This window comes from Papaver somniferum, chromosome 4, assembly GCF_003573695.1.
Source record: "Papaver somniferum cultivar HN1 chromosome 4, ASM357369v1, whole genome shotgun sequence".
Taxonomy (NCBI): Eukaryota; Viridiplantae; Streptophyta; class Magnoliopsida; order Ranunculales; family Papaveraceae; genus Papaver; species Papaver somniferum.
Window position 1 is genome coordinate 79,578,879 of NC_039361.1, and position 22,813 is coordinate 79,601,691.

Genomic DNA, 22,813 nt, shown 5'->3' on the forward strand with positions numbered 1-22,813 from the left:
AAAGGTGTCGGTGACTGTTTATTGGACCAAACCAAACCAGAGAAACCAAGATTTCTTGAAATTGACGAGCTTACCCTTCATGTATTAACAATAGTATCTTTAAGCAAACAGAAATTAATGTAAGAAAAAGAAATATGGGACCTAAATTACTAACAAGGGAAGGAAAAAACTAGGATTGCTATTCAAGTACTGATCTCCCGTGCACCCGCCAAATTTGAGTATTACTCTCTTTATGTATTTCAGATCTTGGTACAAACCTTAAAATAACAAATCACTACCTCATTCAGAAGGGACTCCGGAAAAAGAAGAAACCTAGGAATGGGATCTGTATTTTATTAATGGAATTTCACTGAATTTTTGTAGATTTTTTATTATTCTTTTAAGAAATAGTTTTTGGGTGAGAATTGAACGGAAAGATGGAGAATTCAGTACCGGTACGATATCCATACAAGAATCTAAGAGAAGAAACGTTACGAGAAGAAGTAGAAATGGTTAGATTAAGTGATGTAAATCATCATATTGATTTGCATTCTAGATCTTCATCAGCCGATGTTAATGGATCTCCATCTTCAAATAATAACAATAATAATCATAGAAATATTAGTATGAAGACATTGATTCTAAGTTGTATGGTTGCTGCTGGTGTTCAATTTGGATGGGCATTACAACTTTCCCTTTTAACTCCTTATATCCAGGTTAGTAATTCCTTCTAATCTCCTTTTTATTCATTTTGGAATAAAAACAGTTGAATTTTTAAATCATGTATACTGTTATATTTTGATTATTTGGTTTTGGAACACTATAGGAATTTGTTAGCTAGGAAATTATACATCTCATATTAATTAGGTACCAATACATCTGCAAATAAATTGCGTATATGTATATATTGTAGTTGCCGAGGTATAGAGGCTTCGTTTTAGATTTGGAGAAATTTTAGGTTTAGTAAGCTAGTGGGTGAATTGGAGGACCTGGAAGAAGAAGGCACTGGTGTTATACTCATAGTTGTAATATTGGGCAGTGCTTTCTCAGTGTTAAGGAAGTTAATTTGGGGGAGTTCAATTAGGTGCATGTTGAAATCATGAGTACTGTAATGGTTTTGGTAAATCATTTAGATTTTGAAATATTTAGGATTCTATATTCAATAGGCGCGTTTGTGGATTTATAGGACCTGCAAGTAGTAGGAACTGGTTGTAGACTGTGTTTCCATATTGTTAGGGAAGTTTGATTAGGTACGTGTAGAACTTAAGGACACTGTAATGGTTTTGATAATTTAGTTTTTTTGGGAAGCTGTAGAGGTTGATAGGTAAGGAATTAAACAGCTCATATGAAACATCATAGTTGTGACGTTAGGCAGTGTTTTCTCATTGTTGCGGAAGTTCGATGGGTGCCGAAACCTTTGATTTACCATTTTAGTTGACCAAAATCAAAAAATCTCGGAGGAATTTTTCTTCTATATGTAGCGTCAATTTTTAAGATTTGTTCAAAGCTAGATCTACATGAGGCGTGTAATGCATTATTTATTTTTTGATTACGGACATCCGTTGATGTGTTCGACGTTGTTCAAAGCTAGAACTATGTGACGCGCGTAATGCATGTTTCTCTTATACATGTTGGTATGGGTTGCAGAAATTTTACTTGAGAGTGCTCTGTGAAATTGGATCATGCCTTAGGGAGATGGGCATGCAAATTATTTTATGGTTGTTTATTTAGTCTAGCTCGACTAAGTTCTGAACAATATATATTTTGTTTCACTCTTTATGACACTCATACAAAGACTATATATATATATAGATACACATCTTGATGGAAACACTTGATTTCTTATTTCACCACTGATCTGATCCTTTTCTTTTTTTAACTGGTTGGTGCAGACACTTGGAATAGGGCATGCTTTTTCTTCCTTCATTTGGCTTTGTGGCCCTATTACAGGCCTTGTGGTAGGTTATTTACTTGGCAGTTCATTTTAAGTTGTTAGTGTAAGAAAATGTTAAATAAAGTGGCTTTTATGTGAGAGTCAAAGGGCTGTTCCATTTGAAAGACAAAATAAAGATTATTATTGCCACATATCCCATGATTTTCAAAAATTAAAAAAATGCAGTTTCTCTATACTTAAGGTTATCTGGTAGGTTATTTAACCTTAGATACTTTATCTGATCAATATTTTAATTTCTCTATATTAGCAGGTGACGTAAGTTCCTTTCAGTTATTGATATCTATATCTTCATTTTGACAACCTATGACTCTATGAATTATATGGTTCTTATTCTTAATCTGGTTTAAGTGCCTTTTTAGCCAACTGTGAATGATCTATTCTCATATTGGTGTCTAGGTTCAACCTTGTGTTGGTATCTGGAGTGATAAGTGCTATTCTAAATATGGAAGAAGGCGACCATTTATTCTTATCGGATCTCTCATGATCTCTGCTGCCGTGAGTTCAAAGATATCTTACATTATATTTTCCAGTAGCTGTTGCAGGGTCCTTTTAGTTTTGACATTATGAAGTGTCTTTCAAATTTAGGTGACAATAATCGGGTTTTCTGCAGACATTGGATATTATATAGGGGATACGAAGGAGCATTGCAGGTGAATCTTGCATCTATGCGAACTGTCTTTTCTCTTCAAATGTGCACTTTGGGGTTTATGTTTGACCACTATTTCTTCTAATGCAGTACTTATAAAGGTACTAGAACTAGTGCAGCTATAGTCTTTGTCGTTGGTTTCTGGATGCTGGACCTGGCTAACAATACAGTTCAAGTAAGTTATATTGTTGGTTTCTTTCTATCGATTTAGGTTTTTGTGGATCAACTACCAGCATTGAATTTCATGATTTTTTCTAGGGCCCAGCTCGCGCTCTTCTCGCTGATCTATCAGGTCAGATGTTTTACCGATCCTAATTCTAATAGGATTATTGAAGAACTGTAAGACATGTATGCATTTGCGTTGTAACTTCCAAGGCCACAAGATCATCAATCATTACTGATTTTGTGTTAATTACAGGTCCTGATCAAAGGAATTCATCAAATGCAATATTTTGCTCATGGATGGCTGTTGGAAATGTCCTAGGGTTTTCTTCTGGTGCCAGCGGAAATTGGCACAAGTGAGTTTTCTTAAGTTTATGATTTGCTTGAGTATATATGTCCTTCCCATTGACCTAGCCACGAGCTTTATATCCTAGTTCCTGCTACAAACCACCTTCAGCTTGAGAACCAAATGTTTGCATCAGTTTGGCTTTCTATGTAGCCAAAGCTTCACCCTTCTTGTTAAGATATGCAGCTCCCCTAAATAACGTTAGAAGCATATTTTTTGTTTGGCTTCTACAGACAAGATCATCTGATTATTATTTTTATTAAACTGTAGATGGTTTCCTTTTCTGAAAACACAAGCTTGCTGTGAAGCCTGTGCAAATTTAAAAGCAGCCTTTTTAGTTGCAGTGGTAAGCCTCTTAATCTTTCTATATTTTGTTTGATTTTTATTAATTTCCTTCCCTAGTTCCAACCCCTACAGACAAATATATAATCTGAGTCGTGAAATGTTTAAATCTTTAATCACGATAGGTCTTTGCTTGCCTGTGGGCATCTCTGTTATTGACTAGTTTGTAATGGGAAAAGAAAAAGAAATGAAAAGATGTGAGTTTCATAAACAATATATTTACCATCCTAGATAACTATCCATCCTTTCTGCCTCGTCGGCTTTGTAATGATCAGAATACTTGGAATTGGGCATCCCATGAAGGACTAAATATGCCTGTGGCTCTCTATTAGTGTTAACATATAAAAAAAGGTTACAGATGGACTTTGAGTTTGTTTAAAGTTTAGAATGTACATGTGGTTTTTTTTGCTTCTGTTCTAATCTATTTGACTGTTATCTTACAGATCTTCCTCACGCTCTGCACTCTTATCACTCTGTATTTTGCTAAAGAGGTCCCTCTTGAAAAACCTGCATATGTATCAGATTCCGCTCCTTTATTAGACAACGGTCAACAATCTGTAAATGGGAATTTAAATTCTAGTGGTCATGCATCTGGAGTCAATACTGTGGTTGGTGGGAGTAAAAATGTAAGTCCAAAGCTTCCTGAGTCAAAAAATGAAGATGATCGGATGGAAACTTTTACTGATAGCCCTGGAGCAGTTTTGGTTAATCTGTTGACAAGCATGCGGCATTTACCACCAGCAATGCATTCAGTGCTTCTTGTTATGGCTCTTACTTGGGTATGTGATACATGTTTTGCACAAATTATTTGATTGAATCAATTATATAATAATATTTAACACACATGTCTACTTATTTTTCTATTGTTCATCTTGAATGGTCAGCGATATCATTTGTCAAGTTGTTGCAAGTTGTTCCCAGCCTCTTTCCTTTGTCTTCTAGATTCTAACGTATATCCAATTTCTTTCTGGCAGCTATCATGGTTTCCGTTCTTTTTGTTCGATACTGATTGGATGGGACGTGAAGTTTACCATGGGAACCCAAATGGGACTTCTGATGAGAAACATGCTTATGATCAAGGTGTAAGAGAAGGTGCATTTGGTTTGCTATTGAATTCGGTAAGAACTCAGCACCAATCAAATTTGATTTTTTTTTTATCTATGATATGTTGCATGATCAGTTAACTGAACTGAGGTGAAAATTTAGCATAGAAGTTCTGGAAATTCTCTTATTTTCCCGTGCTTCTAAGTGAATGGAAACTTTAAACTTATCTTTTCTGGTTAGGTTGTTCTTGGGATTAGCTCCATCCTTATTGAGCCAATGTGTCAGCGGATGGGTTCAACTATCGTATGGGCAATGAGCAATTTCGTTGTGTTTCTTTGCATGGCAGCAACAGCAATCATTAGCTTATGTTCGGTCGTAGAATATTCTAGAAGGGTTGAAGGTGTCACTGGAGGGAATCCAACGATCAGGATTGCTTCCTTAGTTGTATTTGCAATTCTTGGTTTTCCTCTTTCTGTAAGTAGCGCCATCTGTCACTTTCATTTCGCCTGCAGTACTTTTTAAGTCTCCCACTGTTTAACTGATCAATTGATTGCAGGTTACATACAGTGTTCCCTTTTCTGTTACGGCAGAATTGACAGCTGATACAGGAGGTGGCCAAGGTTCGCTTACGATCTCTTTTGAACTTTATATCCTGTTACTCATTCTGTTATCTACTGGTTGCAATGGAATTGTGATTCTGAAAATTAGGGGTTATTTTGCAGGATTAGCTATCGGGGTCTTAAATCTTGCAATTGTTGTTCCTCAGGTAATGCTTGGTTTGTCTTGATAGTTTTGAATCCTATTACAAGCTTGTCTTTATGTCACATCTTACTAGATGATTTATGCTTTCCCACCTTTACTCATCATGTGAGTTCTGTTTAACAATCTAAACTGCTGATCAGTGAGTAATAGTGGCAAATGATTGTCAAGGTGCTAAGCTGTTTGTTTACCAATATACTTGCAGATGGTTGTGTCCCTTGGTGCAGGCCCATGGGATGCTCTCTTTGGAGGAGGAAACGTGCCAGCTTTTGTTATGGCATCTTTTGCTGCCCTTGCTGGAGCTACTATTGCAATTATGAAGCTTCCAAAGCTTGCAAGCAATTCCTACAAATCAGTTGGTATGCATATGGGCTGACTACCCCTCTACCTTCTTCCCACATCCATCTCAATGAGGCAATCGACTGCGCTCCAACTCTGTATATGATTCTCTGGCAACACTAGTGGAAGCTCCCTTGCCGGTTGGTACCCAATTCACTGTTGCCATATTCAAATTAATTTTTCCCCCCTCACTTAGTTTGGCAAATAGCTCATACAGAAAACCGGATCTTCAGAGCTGTCAGGGCTCTGCTTGTATTTTTGTTCCTTGTTCTGAGCTTGATCTCAAAGATTTTGTATAATCATCAACCCAGAGGGTTGATCCACAAGTAGTCTGGATGAGGACCAATAGAGTCTACATTATTGGCGTCTTCATTTGTAATTGTAGAGCATTGTATACCCTACGATAAACTTTGTATGACCTCCTATATCAATTCTTTTATATATACTTCATGAACGGAATGTTGTATCTCTACTGGTCGTACTATAATCAAGTCTTCTATATATTTCATGAATGAACATTGTATCTCCATTTTCAGGCATTTTGGCAGGCTTTTACATTTTATCAACAAAATTGATCTATTTCGAAGCTATTCGTTATTTTAATTCTTTGTCGGTTCAAAACCCTAATGATGTGTTTGCAACCTCCTAGTACAAGGAGGGAAAAGTAAAAAACAAAGCTTCAGCAGATTAAAATCAACTTTTGTGTTTTTTAAATGTCATTACTTGTATCAACAATTTCTATTTAAACTGAGATAAAAATTTCAATAATCTACACAGTAACTACAAAAACTAATCAATTTTTCTATCTAATAATGACAGCATACGGGGCACCTAACAATCCCATTTTCATTACAGTAAGGGCACCTTTGAAACACTCCGTTTCCTCCGATTTCAATCCCACCACCATCATCTTCTTCCTCACAATAGATCTTGCAACTCCCTGAACAACTTTCACAGGGAATAAATCTAACATCACCACACATTTCACAAACTCCTTCCTCACCCACCTCACAACCTTCTAAAATGTTTTGCAGCTTCCCATCCTCGTGCATCTGTCTCACCTCCTCGGCATCACCGAGGTACATTCCCTTAACAAATACTTTGGGTAGTTTCCCATTACACTCATCTCCAAGTAACTCGATCAACTCCTCCCTAAACTCCTTGTGCATCGAAACATCCCTCTCGTCTATTCGAAATCCCGAGCCTTTCAGTATCATTCTCACATAACAGCAATCTTCGTACGTCGTTCTTACTCCTCTCATACTGGTGAAATAGATGACCACCTTGTCATGCCCAAACGGTGGGAATTTAGTTTGTCCGACTGCATTAGTACTTTGTACCTTGTTCTTGGTTTCCATTGTGGAATCCTTCGTGAACAATGTATTATTATTGCATGGAGAAGTTGCACCTGATGTCCGGAGTTTAAATGAAGTCCTTGGAGAAAGTTCTTCAAGTGCTTTTCTGAATGTGTTGATGATGTCTGGATCAAAATCCGAAATGATCGAATTTGACTGTGTACTTGATTCCTTATTTGCCATCTCAAGCCACAAGGGTTTTGGGGATTCAAGACCAGCTTCTTGTAACCTATGGTTGGACTGATAGAAATTTGTTTGGTTGAATACATTATGGAAGGAAAAACAATGGTCAGGTACTAGATTAGCTTCGTCTAATCCTTCCATCAACTCCCAAGTGTTAATGTTTTCCGGTTCACCAGGCGGCGTTCTTGTTGGTGTTTTCGGGATGATTTTACGAACCTCGGACGAAACCTTATCTTGGATGATGACATCCTTGGGCATTCCTTTGTTTTCCTTTTCACCACTGCACTCTTTGTTGATGAGATTCTTCTTGTTGTTACTGCTGCTGTTGGTGTTCGTCTCCTGGTGCTCTTGTTTGCAGTTGTTGTGATTAAGATGATTATGGCTTTGATCCAACGAGTCAAAATGAAGAGAGCCAATTGTAGTAGAAGTTAAAGCAACAAAATGTTGATCGGTACCTTTGCCGGCTTTACTACGTCGAACTGGTTGATAAACGGCTACAGAGGAGCTTTGAATATAGGGATTTTTGCAGCGCTGACATCGCGATTTCTTTGAGTTTGCACATCCCATTGAAACGATGCAACCTAAGGATTTTTATATATTACGAAACCAAATTTCAAAGAAATTGCTTGGCGCTTTGTCTTGTTTCCTCCCGAACAAAACTTATGCAGAAAATGAGCTGATCCAATTTCAGAATACACCGAGAATCAATTTAAAACCTCAACGGAGCAGCCAATTAGATGGCCAATGCCAATCGAATAATCTCTTCGGAGAAATCTACAAGAATACAGACAAATTCCTATATATGATCCAAATCTCCCAATTTATTAACAAAAATAACCAGAAGATTTAATTTACACAGAGAAATGATACTTGATCCTTAAAGAGATTGAAAGAAGACAGAGAAACTCTTTTGTTTTTGTTTCTTTTCCGTTAATCTGAGGAATTAGAGAGAGAGAGCAAGAGAGATTTATGGGGTTTGTGAAATATCGTTTTGTTGGGGGAATTAAATTTTGTTGGTACCACAACGTCCTCAGGTGATTTTAAGAGACGGTTATGCATTTGCATTTTTTTGTCTGTTTCCTTCCGCGTCATCACTACTAACGTTCATTTCCCGCCATTATACAACTAACCTGCTCTTTGACACATTAACAACCTCTCTCTTTATTGTTCGTTAAACCAAAGAGTTCATTAATTAGTTGTCATAGGATTTTTATTTCAGGGCTGCTAATGGGTACCGGTTAACTACGGGCGAGGGTGCTAAAACCAATTTTAAGATAAAAACAATTTCGGTTTGTTTTACATGGGTTTGGGAATCCTCCCGTTAAGTAAACTGGTACCTATTGGTAATTTTCCTTTTTTTTTTTTGTGAAAATTACAGGGAGACCCATTCTACAGATTTTCTACACCGTGAAATTCAAGGGCGGAAAAGTTCACGCGCGCATCCAATTTTCGTGAGAATATTTCTCCTAAACCCACAATTTATAAAATTTGGTTTCTTCGTATCTTTTCTTTTTCTTCTTCTTCACGGGAATTTCTTCTTCAATTATTTTTCTTTTCTTCCTCCCAACTGTGACTTACGATCAATAATATTGATAGACAGTATAATCACATGAAGATTGGAAACAATGGATGAAAGAAATCGAAAGTTAGGGTTTGAGGTGATGTTCTGAGATGAATCGAGATCTTGATGTTTGTTATTTCCGAAAAATGTATGAATGATTTTTTTTTAATTAGGTATTATGATTGAGAAGATGGATCTGAGATGGAGATAGGGTTTGTAATTGTTTCAATCAAGTAGAACAGGAAGAAAACTTGATTTGAGATTTAGAAAATACAGGGAATAATAATAAAGCTTATTTGAGCTGGGATGATGAACAACGAAGAAGAAAAAGAAGATGATGATGTTATGAGTGCATAACATGTCATGCAGTCGAAAAAATGGATGCATAACACATTATCCGGCATCTTTGTTATTTTGTGTGAAATTGAAAATGGATGCATAATGCATCATGCAGTCGAAAAAATGGATGCATAACCTGATATGCATCCAAAATACGGCTGCATAATGCATTATGCATCGAGAAAATTGTTGCATAATCTTTTATGCATCGATAAAATGGATGCATAACCTGATATGCATCCAAAATACGGCTGCATAATGCATTATGCATCGAGAAAATTGTTGCATAATCTTTTATGCATCGATAAAATGGATGCATAACCTGATATGCATCATTAAATATGGCTGCATAACCAATTATGCATCAAATTTTTTTATATACGCACTAAAATCAACCAAAACAATGGCTACATAACTCGTTATAGATGCATAACTTTGTTATGCAGTCGAGAATATGGTTGCATAATTTGTTATGCGTCTGCATAATGTGTTATGCATCTTTTTTGGAGGCTGCATAATGAATATGTAGTCAATTTTCGAAATTTTTTCCTAGAACGATAATCACCTCCGATTTTTTCGTGAAAAACAAAAATTTGATATTCTTGTTTGTACTCTTTGCGTAGCTCTCTTAAAAAGATTTCCAACGATATAAATTTTTTAAAATTCCAAGGCGCGGATTTTTAGATATGTTATATCCAAGTTACGTTGCCAATTATACCTCTGATGCATAACCCGTCATGCGGATGCATAATCCGTCAATGCAGACATTTTTAATAATTTCATATAATTATGGGTGTCACGGAACTAAAAATTAATTGTGGGTCTGACAATGAGAATATTATTTCTTTTGGGCTTGCGCCTAATTTCCCTTTTCTTTTTGTTTTTCTCAAATGTTACTAGACTGGATTTTCTAGGTTTTTCTGATTATGCCTTACGCCTAGAAAATCCAGGAGGCAGGCTAAGTAAACACAAGATCCACTCCAATTTAAGGAGTTTGGATGTAGTCCAGGGACCACCAATTTAGAGTATATATATAAAAAAAAGGCTAAGTAAACTGGGCTTGTGCATTTTTTTCGCCCATCAGACTTATGCCTAAATTTTAGATAAGTTAGTTTTATCGATAACTTTAAATAGGTATTTCTTTAAAAAGAAAAAAGAATTGGGATTTTAAGGGGAGTTGGAGCCAGGGTAAACTAGGTCCTAGCTACGCCTAGATAGAAAGCAACACACAGAATAAGGGATATAGACCTAACTTCGAGAATAGAAAATGAGCAAAAAATAGTTGCTATGTAAATATACTGGTAAACAGGATATTTCCATCTTCTCCCATTAGACGATAAATCATATTAAGGTGATTAGACCACCAATGAATAGTAGTTTCCGAATCACCCAATTTTTCCAATACATTTGCACAAACATTCCCCTAGCTCTTTATAGATGAGAAAACAAAACTGAATACTGCTAAGGAAACGAAGACACTTTTACCAAAGAACATCAAGTTTCAAAAGATCCAAAGGCTTATTAGGGAGTGCTAGAATCACATTCAAACCATATACAAGTCATGTAGTGAGCTTTAACATTTCAAAACACATGAATAACTCCCCAAAAATCAGCAGTGATAGAATTATCTACACAAAGCTCGAAGCATTTGAGAACCACGTAATTTTATTTTGTAAAATCACCCCACATTCTTCTAATCCTGTATTTTCGAACGAGCATTCATCCAAGTTAAATTTCACTCATCTGTAAACCAGAAGACGCCATTGCACTTATGTGCTTTCCTCGGATTAAACTGAAGGCTAAAACCTTCGGTATCAGTACCTAATGTTGTTCAACATATAATCCTATATATGTTGGAAAACGATTAATAAAAAAATAATTTTTTAAAGTTTTAATAAAAAAATTATAATTTATTGTTTTATTTTGTGAATGAAACTTTTTAGTCCCACATCGTGGAGTTTCCAATTTTTAGTAGTTTTAAGAAACTATATAAACCTTTTAGTCCCACATCGGGGAGTTTTTCTTCTTAAGTTGTATTTGTCAATTATATAAAGAATTTCACTACTTTTGTAAAATCTATGGGAAAGGGGTTGCTCTATATTTTAGAGGGACTCCTAAGGGAAAATATTTTATAGCGGTTTTTAAGCATTCGCGATTTTCCTTAACGGTTTTTTCGGAGTTGCCAAGCTCAAGTTGAGCATCTACTACATATGCTAGTAGTAGGTGTATTAGGGTGTTTTATCCTGGAGATATCCGTCCTGTGAGGGCTATAGCATCACTCTTGAGTGTAGCCGGGCGCTAATGTCTTAAGGACAGCGTGTTGAACACGTGACTCACTCTATTTTCCAAAGTTTTGCCTTGTTGCTGTTGCGGAGATACGGGGAGCTTGTTCGTTTCGTCAAAGCAATCACTTCCATTATAAAGGAGCTAAGTATCAATAACTTTTGTTTATTTGATTTTTCTTTGTTTTTGATTATTGCACCCAACAATCTTAAGACATTAACGCTTGTAATAATCGAAAACGATTGATTGGTTTGTGAATCATGGATGTTAATTGTGGAGTGAAAAAACAAAAACGAATTTCTGGTCAGCTGTAGAGTTTCAATTTTATCTTTTAATCTAGAAGGAATTTCGATTAACCCTTTTGACACAACGTATTAGACATCCTGATAGTTACCCGCGTAAAATTTCAGAATTTTTCGAGTTGTAAAAGTATTTTTTTGATATTTTACAAAACAGAAAAACGTTTCTGAAAAATTCTGACAAGCAGAAAATTGTTGTTAACTAAATTAATTTTTGTGGGGTAACCATGAGTTTTTTGAAACGCTGATTCAAACGAAGTTTGTATATATAGATGTTATCTTCAAAACTCATATTTTACTTTCTGATTTGGAATTGTGATTTGTGAATAAAGGTGTCATCTCCGAGGGACATGGCTAATAGCCGCATGTGGTTGGAGACAAATCTTCCAAAGATGGCAAAGGTGAGAACATCGAACGCAACTCTAAGCATGGTCTTCATGATAAAGGTATATTTCGTAAACCTGAATCCGGAATTACTTTAGTTAAGGGTGAGTGTTATGTTTGTAAAATTCCTGGCCACGCGGCAGTAAATTGTAGACAACATAAAAAACCTTAATAAGTAGAAAGTTAATGCTAATTTAGTTGAAACAAACTAGAACGAGTTTGGTGGCATGATGTCGGAAGTTATTTTAATAACCAATGTGAGAGACCAGTAGGTGGACTTTGGAGCCACCAAGAATGTTTGTTGAAACAGAGACCTGTTCACCTCCTATCATAGGATAGGGGATGTCGAGAAACTCTTATTGAGTAACTCATATGCAATAGAGGTTGCATAAAAGGAAAAGGTCGATCAGAAGCTCATATCTGTAATATTCTCACATTGAATGAAGTTTTCATGTTCCGAGCATATGCGAAAATCTTGTATCTTGTTCTGTTGTAGATGGAAAAATATTTAAGATCTTAATTGAATCTGGAAAACTTGTTGTAACTAGGAAGTGATTTTTTAAGCAAGAGTTATAGGACTTTGGGTCTATATAAGCTTAACGGAAAAACTGATGATGTGAACGTAGTTGATTCTTGTGATATCTTTGTGTGATTGATTGTTTTACGTGGTAGACTTGGAACCGTAAACTTATAAGTCAATGCTTAACTGGCTAGCATAGGCTTCGTACCCAAATTTAGTTTGGATTTTGAACACAAAAGTGAAATCTGTGAAGAATCAAAATATGCTATAAAATCTTTTAGCACAAATGTTCAGAGTAATTCTAAGCCTTTAGAATTAATTCAGTTAGGCCTAGTTGACATGAGTTCAACCCAAAACCACTGTGGTAAAAGATGGTTATAACTTCCGTAGATGATTGTACGAGGTACTATCTTGTATACTTGCTTAGGATAAGGATGACACCTTAGAAGCCTTAAGATGTATAAACTTGAAGTTGGAAACCAATTAACAACCGTATCCTTAAGGAGATGATAATTTCCATGTTGATTAGTTCAGGATTACCTGCGGCCTTGTGGGGGGAGGCAGTCCTCTTAACTAGTATATCCTGAATAAAGTATCCTTTTAAGAATCAGATGAAACTCCATATGGTTTATGGAACGGTAGATGACCTTCTTATGAATGTGTCAAAGTGTGGGGGCGTTTGACTAAGATTGTAATTCCTCTTCCTAAAAGAACTAGATTGAAACCAAAAATGTTGATTGTGTTTTCGTATAGGGTATATTGAGTATACTTCTACAAATAGATTTTTGGTTGTGTGTTCTGATTTTTTCTGACATTGGTGTGAATATTATTACGGAATCTAGGGATGCTGAGTTCTTTGAACATGTTTATTCTAAACCTGTACCTCATTAGAGATGTGTGTTGATCCCCTAGATTTATCTTCAAATAGTCAGAACTTATTTTAAAGGAAGATGAAGTTGATGTTGAGCCTAAGAGAAGTAAAATAATTAGACTTGAGACTTCTTATGAAACCGACTTCATAACATGCCTAGCTTAGTCTGAGCCACAGACTTGTAAAGAAGCCTTAATATCTACTGAAACCCCATTCTGGTAAGAAGCTTCATTTAGTGAAATGGACTCAGTCCGTTGGAACCAGACTTGGGAGCTTGTTAGTTTACCTCCAGGTTGTAAGACCACGGGATGTCAATGAGTCTTTAAGAGGAAACGATAGGTAGATGAAACTGTGGAAAAATATTAAGCTAAGTTGGTAGCTAAAGGCTATAAACTAAAAGAAGGTGTAGATTTCCTTGATTCTAATTCAATTGTGACGGAAATTACTTCCGTTGAGATACTAATTGTTATTGCTACCATAAAGAACGTAGAGATACATCAGATGGATGTTAAGACAGCTTTTTCTAAAACCGTGAATTAGGTAAAGAAATTTACATAGATCAACCTGAAGACTTTGTAGTGAAAGTTTGTGAATAAAAAGTTTGTAATTTGAAAAATCTTTGTATGGTTTTCAAATAAGCACGTAAACAGTGACATGGAAAATTTAATCATGTGATAATGGATAGTGGATTTAAATTAATGAATCTGACAAGTATGTCTACAAGTAACTTGTTAAGGATGTCTGTGTAATTGTATGCTTGTATGTTGATGATATTCTTGATACAAACATAGATGTGATCAATTCCACTAAAAACATGCACTGAATGAGAACATTGACTTGAAAGACTTGGGCCCTTTTGATGTAATCTTAGGGATGAGGATTAGAAGATAATCAAACATTTATAAGTCTTAGTCGTTCTCATTATGTTGAGTTGTGCTTAAGAGATACAATCAGTCTGATTGTAAACCTGCTTGTACTTCGTACGATTATTCTTGTAGTCTCAAGAAAAATAAGGGTAGTGGAGTATCTTAACTTGAATACTCAAAAGTTATAGGATGTCTGATGAATTTAGTGAACTGTAAGAGTCCAGACATTGCCTATATTGTGAGTAAGTTAAGTGGATATAATTGTAGTCCAAAGCAAGAGAATTCAGATGCACTGAGTAGAGTATTATGGTACCTAAAATACTCTTTTAATTTATGAAAGGTATCTTGTTGTCCTTGGGACTTTATGATGCAAACTGGATAGTTGACTCAGAGGAGTCTAAGTCTACGAGTGGATATGGTTTCACTCTAACATGTGGGTTTGTTGTTGGAAGATTTCCAAACAAACATATCGCTCAATTCATTATGGAATCTGAGAGTATTGCGTTAGATAAAGCATGAGAGGGGCCGAGTGCCTAAGATGCTTTTTAGAAGACATTCCTCTTTGGCATAGGCATGTGCCAGCTATATCTATACATTGTGTTAGCCAAGATATAATAGTTAAAGCTAAGAAATAACTAATCTCAATCGTCGTTATTTCCATTGATTGGATAAAGTCCAAGGAGAATATCGCGCAATCTTTGACGAAAGGTTTGTACAAAGAGATAGTTAAAAATGCATCGAGGGGGTTGGAGATTAAGCTCATATATTAAACTTGCCATGAAGGATACTCAACCTTGCTGACTGGAGATCCCATGATCAAGGTTTCGAATGAGACAACTAATTTGTGGTGGGTAAAGGTAAACACTATCAGAGATTTTCATTCTCTGCCCCTTCCCTACGGTGTAGACGTGATAGTGTGACTGCATGTGGAGGATGACTTTTTAATAAGTCTTAATGAGTTCTATAGTTTCAATTTAAGATTGAAGTGGGGTGTAGCAGTAACACTCTTTATGGAAACTCACCTATCTGAATGAGGAAGTGGGTCGCTTTCTGTGAGAATATGAGCTGATTCTCTAGAGCATTCTGAGAAACAGGATACGTCCAGGGCCAAAACGGACAAAACGGCACGAGCTTGGAAGCAATCTTGGAGATATCACCCGTGGTTGTTATCACGAATTACATCAAATGCTAGCAGTTCAAGACATAGTTCACTGTCTCTAGCAAGTAATTCTGGTAATATCTCACTAAGCAAAGGTTCAAGACCTCATGGACACCTCTGCCTAAAATGGTATTTCCTGCGTTTTTTATGTGATTTTCATTTTGATGGTTTTGGTATTACTGGAACTTAGGACCTAAAGGTCACTAAGGGTTCACTAGTTCATGCTTTTTCACTTTGGTGAAAGATACCTATAGTCTCACCATGTGAGAACTAAAGATGAAAGCTCTCAATACTATTATGATTTATGCAATCCATAGTATGACCCTGGGGTCAACACACTTTTGTGTGAGGGAGAGGACGTAGAAATGACTAGTATGATTTCAACACTTGCACGATCAGCCTGTTTGGATCGTGAGGTTGGGATGTTTATTTACCAAGATCTATCTGTGTTTTCATGTTTTATTGAGTTTTCATTCATGTGGGGGATTGTTGGAAAACGATTAATAAAAAAATAATTTTTTAAAGTTTTAATAAAAAAAATTATAATTTATTGTTTTATTTTGTGAATGAAACTTTTTAGTCCCACATCGTGGAGTTTCCAATTTTTAGTTGTTTTAAGAAACTATATAAACCTTTTAGTCGCACATCGGGGAGTTTTTCTTCTTAAGTTGTATTTGTCAATTATATAAAGAATTTCACTACTTTTGTAAAATCTATGGGAAAGGGGTTGCTCTATATTTTAGAGGGACCCCTAAGGGAAAATATTTTATAGCGGTTTTTAAGCATTCGCGATTTTCCTTAACGGTTTTTTCGGAGTTGCCAAGCTCAAGTTGAGCATCTACTACATATGCTAGTAGTAGGTGTATTAGGGTGTTTTATCCTGGAGATATCCGTCCTGTGAGGGCTATAGCATCACTCTTGAGTGTAGCCGGGCGCTAATGTCTTAAGGACAGCGTGTTGAACACGTGACTCACTCTATTTTCCAAAGTTTTGCCTTGTTGCTGTTGCGGAGATACGGGGAGCTTGTTCGTTTCGTCAAAGCAATCACTTCCATTGTAAAGGAGCTAAGTATCAATAACTTTTGCTTACTTGATTTTTCTTTGTTTTTGATTATTGCACCCAACAATATACACTTACCATATTATGAAATTCCTAATACAAGAATAAAAAAAAAAATACAGATTTGTGTTATGAATCCTTATCATATCAACAAAATTATACTCGTTACTCGACATTGCACTAACATATGAGCATTGAAAGGATAAGTGCACTTTGTTAGAGCATTGCTCAGTTGAACCCACAAGTTTTGGTATCTCAAGCTTGTTGTCAATGTTAGGTGATCAAAACTATATCTTGAATTCTAGTCTACTAAGTCAAGTTTCGGATAGGTTAGAATTGTAGTTGAATACCAGAGATCACCCTTGAAGACTAAAGATCGACGAAGACATTTAGAGAAATTCTATATCAGGTATGAAGGCGGAACCATTCTATTTTACTTACTATATATATACCGTCATTTTATCTATTGAGACTATGTCGTATGACATACAGTAGATTAACAAAGAAGATGTTTCAAGTCAAGCTTGTATTATGAAAAATCTCGAAATATTAGTTCTATGAATTAATTGTTGATCAATTGAAAATTTCTCATGCAAATGATTATATTACTTGGGAATGTTTAACATCAAAAGAGAGAAATATGAACTTACTAAATTTCTACACAGGGTACGTTGGCGAACTCAGTTTACAAACCATAGATATTTGATATTCAGAAATACAGGAAAGTTGACAAACCAGTTCGCAAACCACAAGTTCAGTTGGGAACAGTTCACGAACCTGGTTGGTGAACCGTGGTGAAATAGATTCTATAAGTTGGATTAATTGGCTAGAAGTTGGCAAACCTAGTTCACGAATTGTGGTCAACTTAGTTCCGGGGTCTAGTAGGGTTTGTGAACCCGGTTCACGAACCGTATCACCCTGACTCGTGAACAAGCCCTACGGTTGGAGAACCGTTGTACCAACTGCCCTGACAATGTTTAGCAGATGCTCAAAGACTTATTATTTTAATATGTTTAGCAAACTCTCTTAAACACTTCTAAGACTTCATTGATTACTTAAACACTTATGTGTTTGTATCATGATTAATTTCTTAGGTGTTTTTAATGAACAATCAAGTAGCTTTAAGTTATTTGGCTAACTTGCCAAACCGAAAAGTTACTATACATGGTTCAGTAACCGAACCTATGTGTATAGTCTTCTATTGTAGTTTGAAGACCTATTGTGTTTGTTTGATTCTCAAGTTATCTTAGATTGAATTCTAAGCTAGCCCTGGTGATAGACACATTTTTGTGTCTGATTTGTCTCGATTTTATATATTGTTAGGGCTCATTTTTGTACCTATTATGGTGTTTTATTTATTTGTAGGTATTTTTGGCTAATAAACATTTTTGGAAAAAATTGGCTCGAAAAGTTGTCAGAAAGCACCCGGATGACATTTGTTATTCGGACTCTCACTTTGGATAAGGGGTAACCTAATTACTAAGGGGCGTCCCATTTCCAGGCAGTTGCTATTCGCACCCCACCAGAGGATATGGGGCACATATTCTCCGTTTGAAATCAGTTTTGGCGGGAAACTGTGTGCATCGTCTGGCAGATTTTGGATTCGAATTTAGAGATGTTCCAAGGAGATTTAATCGCATATTTGTGTTAGGCCGGACTCTGATTGACCAAACAGGGTTGATTCATGCATTTGGATTGGTTACAATGGGTTGAATAATCGGGTTGACATGAAACAGAGGGGAAGGTTATCACGGGATGTAGATATGGAAGTTACGCGGAGATTTTCAAGGGTTTTACGGTCAGATTGTGTTGTTACCTTATTGACGGGGAGATGACGTGTTTTGGAACTGAAAGAAGGAATTAAATCTTCATGCAATCGATATTTATCGAAAACAAGGAAAAGGAAGATATTTACGGAAACTGTGAGAGAATCTCGACCCTGTTTTGTTTTAATACGGAAGTTACGTGCAGGCTTTAGAGGAGCGAATATCTTCTGGTTTTGTTCTGGGAGATTTGGGAAAGTTTGGCAGCTGAAAGAGCGTAGACGAGGTAAAGAAGGAAAGAAGAAGCCGTAACTTGCAAGTAAGGGAACTAATATATTCGGTGAAGATTTACCTTGGATAGGGAGTTGTGATGTATAAATAGTGTGTTTAGAGTTCCAGAGGGGGTGTCGAGAGTTGGGGGGAAGCCAACAGAAGGCTACAGAGATCAGCAGGAGAAGTTGCAGAGAAGGAGTTTCTACTGGTATAGAAGAAGAAGCTGCAGAGCATTAGACACACAGAAAAAGTCGAAGAGAAATATCGTTGTTCAACAGCAGTACAAAAATATCGTTTATAAACAGCAGTTACATTAGGATTTTAGCCAATATCTTCTTTGTAACAGCGACGTCTATAACATCATTACAGCGTTGCAAATCTCTGTGTTATACAATTTCTCCAATAAAACACCTTTTTGAGCTATGGATTATTATTTTGAGCACGTTTTTGATATGAGGAGCTAAACCTCAACACTGGGATGATGGAGAAAGCCATATATCATACATGTGGTAATTATATTTAATTCTTTTTATGACTTTTTGCATTAATTTAATCGTTTTATGATTTTTCTTAATTAGTTGTGAAGTCGTATGATGATGTATGCTTGGTCTAAGTGCTTTTGATGCAACATGCTAGTGATTTACAGTTAATCTTTTTAAAATCTACCCTGGCAAAGAATTAGAGTCGATAAACAAGAGCTATAATTGTCTAAGAATTGATTTTTGAACCACATGGTATGAGGTTTGGTGGAATCCTGAGTCTCAGTACTCTCTCGACATTGTGACAAACCTTGTGTATATATTTTCTTTATTTTTATTGTTTTCTATTATTAAGTCCGAAATTGAGTCTACACAAGTCCGAGTTGAACGAACTTTATTTACCACTTTAAAAACTACATCACCTGGTCTTTGAAACTATAAATAGATCATCTCTGTCAATTGGAAAAATCAATCCGTGATATTTTGTGTCCTAGTTAATTCTAGAGTCGCCTATATTGACCTTTTAGGTCTATGACTAAAAAGACTTCGCTTGGGGATTCGTGAAGCCAGGTCCGACTATCTTTACCTTCATAGTTTGTCAATCCTGAAGGACTCCTCCCAAATGATACATATACAATAGTCATTTGGTTTACAAACAGAATATACAACATAATAAGCATAGTAGAAGTTAACCAACTATCGAACTCAACTCCTGAAGCTTTCGCTGCGCAACTCTGATTTGTCTCTGAAACTGAAAGTGGGAATGGGTGAGCACATCATCCCTAGAAGGGGTTCCTAGCAGGAATAACATTTAACTTTCAAGTAATTATTAAAATGATTTGGAAAACAATTCATGTTTTCCCAACACTAAAGCACAACCAAATCACAGAGTTAAACAATCATGTATATGGAACTAACTCCTTCGTCAAACAATGTATTATATTGAGTGTCGACCAATTTCTTACACACCCTATTAGTTTATACTGGTGTAGACCAATTCCTTACACACCTAATACGCATAAAAGCTCGAATTCATGTAGATATAAATGAAGGAGCAGTATCCTATATACCACGCATGAAAATTCTTATTTCCAGATAGGTGTCGACCAATTCCTTACACACCTATCATTTTCCTAATAGGTGTCGACCAATTCCTTACACACCTATTAGGCATACAAATGGAAATTCTTATTTCCCAAACAATTCATAAAGACAAACGAAACATTACAATTCCTTTCCAAGCAATGGAAAGATTAAAAGAATCAACAAATACTTTCGGAATTTAAAAGAAAACAATGCATGGAATACACAATCAGACAATGCATGAATTTGTTAAACATAAACTTCTGTAATAGAAAACAGCAATAATCACAAAAGAGTTAAATGTATTCCCACCTCTTTTGATGACAAGCCACGCCTACCTCGAGATCCACGATCCACTGGTTCATCCTTTGAATCGATCGTTGTTAATACAGATTAACTGTTAATCATACACGAACTCTAAGAATCTATCCGAAACGGCTCCAACAAATATTAAACAAGTATAACTAATGGTTCCAAACCCATTTATTCTTCTACCCCATTTTATTATCTATCTTTAACATATCTAAGGTTTACTAATTCAATTATATTTTTCAATAGTTCATTATCTAAGTCTTATAAATATCTACAACTTTGTAGAAGAAACCAAAGGCTAATAAGAGGTCCAAAACGTCTAAATAAGAAAATTGGTCTTAAGCCCAAGTCCACTAATCCGGCCCATTAACCTAAGGCCTGGTCCATCTGGTCAACTGACAGTCTCTAACGGTCAATCTAACAGTCAACGTCTAAGGTCAAGTCAATATTCAAGGTCAAAGTCAAACAAGAATCGGTCAACTGATTCAATTTGGGTCTAGACAGGAAACTCGATGAGTCTACTCAGTCAACAAGACTGATTCAGGTCAAAGGGTTTACTGAGTCATCTAAGGTTAAACTAGTCAGACATGCACTCTATTTCATTTTCATTTCAATTCTACTAGACTAAACATAACATCAAATCATTCATTTAAAAGTAGCTTCATAGCTCAATCTGAAATACAAATTTATTTACCTTAATCTGCAGTTGCAGGCTTTCACTAAGGCCACTGCCAAAACAGCTTTACAACTACTATTGTTCTCAGTTGAGCAACACTCATCATTAAACTCACACAGCTGATTCAAACACAGATTACATTACAACTAACTTCAGTTAAATCCCAACACAATACCAAATCAATCTCCCCTGCGTCTATTTCATCCACCATTTAACCGCAACTCAACAACAAAATTCAACCAACACCACCATAACCGCAGTTTCATATACCTCAAACAATTCTTTCATCTATACTCAGTTTACTCAAGAATCACGCATTCAACATACCAAAAACACATGCAGTTCTATTCCACTTTATACTACACCATTCTGAACAATCACCATCAGTACCAACATTTATACTTAAATCTCAAGTCTCATTCTTCAATCAATAACACCCACAACAACATCACAAGCCTCTTTACCTAACTCTAATTCATCAACACAAACTCCAATAAGCTCATCCAATCTCAGTTCTTATTCCATAACAACTCATAAACTCATTAAATAAACTAATTCAAATCAAAATACTAAAATTAAGATTATTTAGAAGCTTACCCAGTCACTAGCACCCTATGAATTGCTACATCTCCAAATTAATTCTTCTAAAAACCCAATTTCTGTTTTGGAGAAGAACAGAAACCCTAATCTTCTTTAATCTCGAATTATTCTTCATCTCTAACTCTAATTCATCCAATCGACCATTACCCATCTTGAATCCTCTTATTAAAGCATCAATTTCAACTTCTAATTCATTTTTGATTTCTTCCAGAAACCCTAACTTTTGATTCAGACATCAAACAATCCTGCAACTTCAATCAAACATCAACCCTTGCTTATTCATCTATCCACAACTCTATTCTTCATCTCTCGATCTAAAACTCGTTATCATCTTCACCTTCATCGATTCACAGAGAAACCCTAACTTTTGATTCATCCCATATTTCGAATTGAGTCAACAATAAACACCATCATCATCACTACCGACTACAATATGATCTTCTCCACCTTCTTTTGATCTCAGAACTTCCATTTGATCTCTCTCAAAACTCGCAGAAGAAGAAAAGGAGAAAAAAGAGAAGAAGAAGAACGAAGAATAAAGAAGAAGAAGAGAGAAAGATAGCGAGTTTATCCTCTCGGTTGAACTAGTGTATAAGGCCAACGACAAATGATAAAGGTACCCTCCCAAATGATATGGGAATCCAGGTCGATCCAAATTACAAAATGACTATTTTTCTCTTCATACGCATCTGATGATTACTTCTTCATCTGGTATCTGATTGACACGTTCTAGTAGTCCATCTCGCATAACTTATCGAGTTCTATCCTACCTTACTAATTTCTTATCTAGATCGTTGTTAGATTAATTTCTAATAATTAACGTTCGAGTTACACTAATCGAGTAATTAACGGCTAAGACGTCTCTTGACTAGTCTAATCGCGTTGACGAGCTCAAGGGTCTTTACATATTTCATCCTAGGATACAATGTTTTACATGTGTTTTAAGGAAGTAAGTTCATAAACTTGTTTATGAATTGAAAAGGAAACTGAAAAGGCGAGGGTACCCAAATATACCTCAATCTAAAACTTTTCCTACCTATAAGTCCTTTCTCCGAAAGTGATTGTGTATGGACTGAGTCAAGACAATACAACTAATCGGTTCACACTTCGTGTGATCGTCTATGGATACGAGATCGAGACAATACAACAACGAAGTATGTTACTTGATAAAAAAGGT

The 22,813-nt window shown here is 35.9% G+C and overlaps 2 protein-coding genes across 2 annotated transcripts; one reads left to right on the forward strand and one right to left on the reverse strand.

Annotated features, from left to right (window-relative positions):
- The first annotated feature begins 125 nt into the window (after positions 1-125).
- LOC113275987 (sucrose transport protein SUC3-like) lies at positions 126-6,110 on the forward strand. The gene is made up of 14 exons (XM_026525582.1): positions 126-695; positions 1,872-1,937; positions 2,330-2,428; positions 2,519-2,583; positions 2,670-2,754; positions 2,838-2,871; positions 2,998-3,097; positions 3,358-3,433; positions 3,873-4,208; positions 4,404-4,547; positions 4,714-4,947; positions 5,030-5,093; positions 5,196-5,239; positions 5,438-6,110. The coding sequence occupies exons 1-14, from the start codon at positions 417-419 to the stop codon at positions 5,606-5,608; spliced, it is 1,797 nt and encodes a 598-aa protein (XP_026381367.1). The 5' UTR covers positions 126-416; the 3' UTR covers positions 5,609-6,110.
- A 189-nt stretch (positions 6,111-6,299) lies between these two features.
- LOC113275988 (uncharacterized protein At3g28850-like) lies at positions 6,300-22,371 on the reverse strand. The gene is made up of 3 exons (XM_026525583.1): positions 21,055-22,371; positions 20,361-20,445; positions 6,300-7,883 (listed from the first exon to the last, which is right to left on the reverse strand). Exon 3 carries the CDS (start codon positions 7,674-7,676, stop codon positions 6,378-6,380), a length of 1,299 nt encoding a protein of 432 aa, XP_026381368.1. The 5' UTR covers positions 7,677-7,883; positions 20,361-20,445; positions 21,055-22,371; the 3' UTR covers positions 6,300-6,377.
- Between the last annotated feature and the right edge of the window lie 442 nt (positions 22,372-22,813).